We start from the raw sequence: 7,467 nt of genomic DNA, 5'->3' as shown, positions 1-7,467 counted from the left end.
GTCCACTTTACATGCGTGGAAGGTGGGATTTAAACTCGGATTGCTCTTATATATGCACAACCTCTTGTAGAAATGCAAGGTAGGGCTGCATACAGTAGAGGTCCAGCCTCTCCATGGACCATGCGCATAGTGAGAGGTTTGTGCACTGAGCTGCTCTTGTTGCCCTTTTTTGCTCTGATGCCATATTGAAGAAATCTTCACTAGACCAAAACACCAAATTGGTGATAAGGGCTGAGGATTATAGTTTTATATTCTAACAATATGAAGATTACTAAAACACGTGGACCTGCAAAAATTGAAAGGCACAATGAATGCAAAAATTGAAAGGCACAATGAAATTTCTAATAAGATTTTAGAAATTGGCCGTATCAGATTGCTAATACTTGTCTTATATCTAGTTATCGCTATTGGACCTGATATTAATACTAAGTGGAAATATTAACATGCAAATAGATAACATAATAAATTTTTTTATCATACGAGCCAATTAATGAACTTCTTTACTACAAGTAGCACAATTATCAAAAAGAAAATTAAAAAATAATTAAGCTTTTACACCAAAATTTTTGGGATCAACTATATAAAATTGGTTGCACTTAAATACCCTATAGTTTCCCCTACTTTGTACTTATATATCCTCACTTGTTTTTTGGAGCACTTATATACCCTAAAGTTTTTAAAACCTGTAGATATATATATCCTCACTTTTTTGGCATCACTTATATACCCTAAAGTTTTTAAAACCTGTAGATATATATATCCTCACTTTTTTGGCATCACTTATATACCCTAAAGTTTTTAAAACTTGTACTTAGATACCCTCAGTTATGCAGGCATGAGGGTATTGACGTCAAATTTTAAAAACTTTTAGAGTATTTAAGTGCTAGTTTTGAAAACTTTAGGGTATTTAAGTGCAAGCTTTTAAAAACTTCAGAGTATTTAAGTGCTGCCAAAAGCAAGTGAGTGTATATAACTGCAAAGTAGGGGAAACTATAGGGTATTCAAATGCAATTAAGCTTATAAAGTTTTGTATTTGATTTAATAAGACTAGGAGCTATCTCCTTTCTTAAGTTGACAAATGTACCTATTTTAATTCCTTTGTGATTGTTCTCTTAGGCCTACCAGCCTCTAGTCCTTTGGCTCCGTAAAATATATGAGATAATATATTACAAACAAACTAGCAAATACATAATAATTGAAATTTACAAATTAGTAAATAAGAATGTATTTAAATCACAAAAATACTTAAACTAACTTAAGAGGAATCGGATATGCTATAAGCAGGAGAAAATAAACTTTATTCAAATGTGCACGGCATACTTTGGCACAAGCTGACATTGGTTACATATTTTAGGATCTAAACACAAGAAATTGTATAAATCTATGTAAAAAAAGTGTCAATTTGTATTGTTACTGAATCATTTTAAATTTTACATAATCAAGCTATAGAGCTATTGAACCTTGATTTGTAAAATGAATGCTTAAAGTGATAAAATCAAGTAATCTGCTGCAGCCAGGTGGGGGATGATAAGGATAATGGAGGAGGGTACGAGTTAGGCTGCCATTCAATCTTACCTTATCATCTGCAGAGACTAGTGACATGTGGATTATCTTCATACTATTTGATTAAGACCAGTAAAGTTCCAGGAGATTCATTATTGGATGCCCTCTGTGATGGAAGTTATCCTTCAACCGAAGAGACCTATGTTTGTGGTAACGGTGATTCTAGGCACATAGATGAGCTAGTTATGTGTTGTCAAAGTTTTTAATTGCTATGCGGCAAGCTCCGTTTCTGTTCTCATCACTTAGTTGTGTAAGATGTTGGAGGTGGAAATTCCTATCATAATTAGGTGAATACTACTGAATCCTTGTTAATGAGCTAATGCTAACCATGACTTCTTCAGTTTCGCTTGTCAGATTTTTGAAGCTTAGTTGAGAACAAACTATGAAGTGGTTGACAGGGAGTATATAAAAAGGCATGAAAACTTTTCTTGATTAAAAATTAAATTTTTTTCATTTCAAAATTTCATAAATATCGATCCCGCATGAAGTACTGGGAGGAAGGGAGTGACATTTTCCCTGGACAATAGCTGATTAGGCACGATCCCAGAAAAATTCTTCAAAATCTACATAAGAAAGTAGTTATATTAGGAATTTTTATTTTATTTTTCAATTTCATCTTTATTGAGGAAATATTTCTCATAGTGCATCTCTTAGGGAACTTTCATTCACTGATTGACCTAGATTAAATTGAACTTTATTCTTTTCAGATTATTTCTTCTGTACTTTTGAACTTGTATATCCCAGTAAGATTATCTATCTTCACTGCCGATTGTTGATCAGTCTTCTCCTTCAATCATGTGTACCATCAGCCTACATGTTAATTTACTTATCTGATTCAAGTGTAATTATGCACTTAAAGTTCAGTAAATTATAGTTTTATCAGTGTTAAAAGTCTATTGCAGCTGTACAAGAGGTATGGAGTTCAAATCCCATATATTTAATTTTTAAGGTAGCTTTCAGGTTACAGCTGCATTCGTATTCAATGTTGCGAAATTTCCTTTTAGTGCTATTACTCTTCAGATTATTTGATAGTCAAGGTTACCACTCCTGCCTGTTCTAATTATTCAATGTTATAAAGTTAGTCTGTGCTTTTCTAAATTGAATATGCACTGGTATACTGTGTCCGTGCTAGTGAGAAAATTTAGTGACATGAGCAACCTACGTTGCTACAGATTGATATAATTTTCTTTAGATTTGGCTGGAAATACATTGAGCATGACATCATATTACAGAATCGAAGCAGAGCATCTGCATACCTATCTGTAACTTCCACCGATTACATTTTCCTTTAGCCATTTGGACTTGCACCCTCGTTCATATGCAGCTAGCTTCCATTTACTACGTTGTACACAACCTGTTACCAGTCTTCCATCAATATCTGAGAACGCGATCATTAGCAGTTATTATGGAGTTTTGAAATGTCAATTCTTGGTGTGGGAATAGCCAGAACTGGTCTCGCCTTGGTTAAGGTGACCCCTGGTCGTTCACAAAGGTCAAATTCCACCCCTTCTGGCAATCTCCATTCAAATGCATGCAACAATGTGGCCACAACAAGCGGCAGCATCCTTTCAACTAGCGGCAATCCTGCACATCTCCTCCTCCCTGATCCAAAAGGGAAGAAGCTAAATTCTCTGATGCTCTTGGCATTCAAGAACCTCTCTGGTTGAAACTCTGAAGGATTCTCCCAGAATTCAGGGTTCATATGGATAGCCCAGACGTTTGTGACCACACGAGCTCCCTCTGGGATGAGGTAGCCCCCCACGACGCAGGTTTGGCTAGGTACACGAGGGACTAGTAAAGGGACCACAGCGTGGTGTCTGAGAGATTCTTTTATCACGGCTCGTAAATAATGCAGCTTGGGGATGTGGGACTCGTTGACCGTGTGGTTTTGGCCAACTACTTTTTCGAGCTCTTCTTGGGCTTTTTGCTTGATCTCAGGTCTGTGCATTAGCTCTGCCATCACCCACTCGACTGTCGATGAGGTGACGCTTGTCCCTCCTACCATAATGTCCTGCGCACACAGGTAAAGTTTTAAGGTTTTGGTTTCATCTAGCAATATTTTGGGACCAAGTAAACCTAAGGAAAGGAATGTACATAGAGAGATTTCGCAGGTTTTGTTCAGATTAATTAGATTCGGTTGTAACAAAGAGCAGAATAATCACAGAGTTTCAGAAGACTTTGGAAAATACATATAGGAGCCTGCCTGCGGCTCAAATCTGACTCATGACATCAACAAAATGCACCAAAGTGCAATTAGGGCTGCATATACTCTACACATTAGACAATGTTGGCCTCTTAGTGTACCAGTTAGGAAAAGTGATAATATTGTAGCAAACGCGCGGGACAAATAGATCTAGAGGTAGACCTAAAAGAATTTAGTTGTGAGCAATTAAGAAAGATATGATAATGATTAATTTAACGGAGGTGATTGGCCTATAATAGAACATAATGGAAAAATATTATTCAGGTGTCCGACCCTATATATTTTGGATTTATATACTCTACACGCTATTCTGTTAAGCATATTTTGGCTACATGTAGTGAGCGCGACACTAAACATTCCTACGTGCTTTTGAACTCGTGCATTAGATTATGATTAGTCCAGGATATGAACAGTGGGTAACTATCAGCGGGTTCTTTGGCCAATTGGAGACTTGCATATGGACACTATCATTTTGATTATCAGGAGCGAGACAAGTGACTCGCCCTTAAATCAATCATCAATTAGCATGCACATGTGACTAATGCCTGGTTATTAGGACTTAAGGATAATGATACCAGTGATTTCGATTGCATCCTATTTGTAGATTCCCACTTTAGCTCAAAGTACGCATTTGTTGATGCCGTGAGATGTGAGAAATTCTAGCCAACGTACCTCTTCTCTTATCTTTATTTTAATTCGGTGTCACCCCAAATTCTAACTTGTTTGTCACCATCCTACAGCGCACATGTCGTTTTCTGTGGCATTAGTGCATGGGATTGTGCCACACACAATCAATTGGCACAGGATTTGATCTCATACATGTATAGAGAATAATAGATGTTTTTTTTTAGGAATTGAATAATAGATGCTTACAATTAAGTTTTGGCGCCGGCTTTTTTTTTTTGGTTTGACTCAATTTGGATGCTGCGCGCTCCATGTGGTGCCGACTCTTGAATTGGCCTTATGAGTACTAAATAGTTGTACAGGGCTTGAGTTTATTTATTTACTATTTTTGTTATTATTTTTATTTGTCTTGTGACCTACTTGGTGTTTTCTAGCGCTCCATAATGTGCAGCTAGGTGATCTTAGAACAGGAAAAGAAAATATATACCAGGATCCTATAACATTTCATTCTTGGGAACAGAATTTCGATCGACTAGATTTAGGTTTACTCTATATATATCAACCAAACGTTATCTCCTTGGAACCAGTCTTTAGTCGGACGTGAGGATAAATTTGTCTATTGTCCACTTGCATGCGTCATATTATGACGTCTAATTATTATATTCATAAGGAGAGGCACTAGAGGCACACTCTCCACCACACCTCCAACCACATCTTCCCTCCCGCTACGGTGCACCGGGGCCTACTTGAGATTTAAATTTAAATCTCAAGTGGCCTCCGGTGTACTGTAGCGGGAGGGGAGGTGTGGTTAGAGGTGTGGTGGAGAGTGTGTGCCTCTATCATTTCTCATTCATAAGATCACCAAAGTATAGATTTTAAATGAACTTGTCCGCATGGAGGGAGCTCACACTGCACCTTGAAAGAATATAAAAATGTGAACCCTCAATTTTCATCATAACTTCGGAGTCTGGGTGTTATGAATATATGGACTTAATTTAAGATGGTGTTAGCGAAATCTAGATTTAAATTCCATAATTAAGATTGTGTCAGCGAAATCAAGATTTAGATTCCATAATTAGGATGGTCTCAGCGAAATCAAGATTCAAAGTAGATTTTCTAAAAATTTATACCGTTGCGTGCGTTCATGTTTCGGTCCAAAGAAATTTGACGCTCATGAGGTTTAGTCTAATGGTTAGTGAGACTTAATTTGAAACACCTGGATGCTCTTATTTTGAGATATTTGGAGCCTTTAATGAGCAAAATAATCGAAAAACAGACTCAGATGGAAGAGAAAAACTTACCATGATCAAGCCCTTGAGGTTGGTCATTGTCAGCGGGATCTTAGCATCTTCTTTAATCTTTAGAAGAATTGACAAGAAATCCTGACTGCAGTTCTTCTCTCCTACCGCAACGAGCTTCATCCTTTCGTCAATAATGCTATCATACAACTTATCGAGCCACAAAACACGCTTCTTGATTTCTCTCTCTATTCTCTGCAGGTCGAACCAAGCGAGCATCGGTATGAAATCTGATACATTTGGCCTCCCTAGCAGCTCCACTGCCTCGATCACCACTTGCCTGAACCCTGCACCATTTCCCTCCCATTCTAATGTCCCACCCCATAGCATACTTGTGAGTAAATTCAGAAATGCCGCAAAAGCTTGCTCTCCAACATTTATAGGACTGCTCCTTTTTGTATAAAGCTCGCGCACCATTCTGTCAACTTCTTCTTGTCGACGAGTAGAGAAGGAGTCAAGATTCTTGTTGTTGAGAAGCTCGTGTAGGAAAACCCTGCGCAACATTCGCCACTTGGGCCCGTAAGGGCTTCGGACTAGGTTAGAACCCTCGTAGGAGATGACTCTGGCGGCGATGGGCTGATCGTGATTTGAGAAGATGATGTCATTGTCTTTGTAAACTTGCTTTGCAATCTCTGGTGAGCTGATGACGATCCAGAGCTTGCTACCGAGCTTAAGCTTCACTATCGGGCCGTATGCCCGCGAGTACTCATCGAAGCGGTGGTGGAGCTTTGGGCCGAGGAATGGAAGGTTGCCTACCAGCGGAAGGCCCAATGGGCCCGGTGGTAACCGGAACTTCTTTCTCCTTGTGAGTATGCAATGAAACATGCATCGAGACCCAAGGATTGCTAGTAGTGCAAACAAGAGTATGAGCGATGCTCTGTGGAGCTCACTTAGACCACTGATGTTCATAGCTCAATGTTATAGTAGAAGAGAGTATAATGAAGGAGGAATGTGAGAAAAGGCTCTATTTATAGGCTGAAGGATTGTATGACATTACACTGATGTGGGGTCCATTTTATTATTATTTCATAATGATAAGCAAATGGTGAAAAATCATGAAATAAATCCGTGCTCCTCTATTTTGGGTGCCTTGGCGTTGGCTTATCCTATATTTGTCGCTTGCTTCTCAGGCATATATAGGCGTGTGCGATGAAGTAAAACACTCTTACGTTCAATGATTACATCCCTGTTCTGGGATCAGCCGCCTCTTCTTTAGATATCTTACGGCCCAATTGATGAGCCCGCAAAGTCCAATGTATTTCATCGAAACAGTGTTTGCTCTCTTGCTCCCAATAGAACAGTATATAGGATTTGGCTGTGCAATGTACTACCTGCATCTTCAGGCGACCCTTCATTTGAATACCGTTATTTTTCTTCTCCGATAGAGGGAACCGCATCATGTTCAGGGTTCAAGTTTATAGAGCTTTGATTAGTTAGAGGTATATATAGCGGTTGCCGAGTCTGGGTTGTCGTATAAAACGAGAGCGTTCTTCGGCATGAGGCAAGGCTACTCCGTTGTGGTACCGAGGTCATATATAGGTCAGGAATATCTTCTCTGCAATTCAATGGAAACCCTGTATGTAGTCTGACCTATTAAAACTCAAGGACGCCAGATGTCTTGCAAAATCGGCTGCATGCAAACTCTACACATTCTCATCCACATTAGATCTAATTCAAGCTCCAACGATACCCTATTCAACCCCCCCCCCGCCCCCCCCCCCAACAACCCACCAAAAAAAGAAATAAATTACAGTTGGCCGACTACGATACAGTATTGTT

General features: G+C 38.9%; 1 protein-coding gene across 1 annotated transcript; it reads right to left on the bottom strand.

The window, feature by feature from the left end:
* Nucleotides 2,736–7,019, bottom strand: LOC109837770 (flavonoid 3'-monooxygenase-like). The gene is made up of 2 exons (XM_020406120.1): nt 5,692–7,019; nt 2,736–3,574 (listed from the first exon to the last, which is right to left on the bottom strand). Exons 1-2 carry the CDS (start codon nt 6,595–6,597, stop codon nt 2,957–2,959), a joined length of 1,524 nt encoding a protein of 507 aa, XP_020261709.1. The 5' UTR covers nt 6,598–7,019; the 3' UTR covers nt 2,736–2,956.

This window comes from Asparagus officinalis, chromosome 4 (assembly GCF_001876935.1).
Source record: "Asparagus officinalis chromosome 4, Aspof.V1, whole genome shotgun sequence".
NCBI classification, from domain to species: Eukaryota; Viridiplantae; Streptophyta; class Magnoliopsida; order Asparagales; family Asparagaceae; genus Asparagus; species Asparagus officinalis.
This window is presented reverse-complemented; position numbering and strand designations above follow the sequence as displayed.

Coding starts and splice junctions, on each gene's coding strand:
- LOC109837770 (XM_020406120.1), bottom strand. CDS start 6,597: ATGAACATCAGTGGTCTAAGTGAGCTCCACAGAGCATCGCTCATACTC. Junction 3,575..5,691: donor ACCTCAAGGGCTTGATCATG/GTAAGTTTTTCT, acceptor CTGTGTGCGCAG/GACATTATGGTAGGAGGGAC.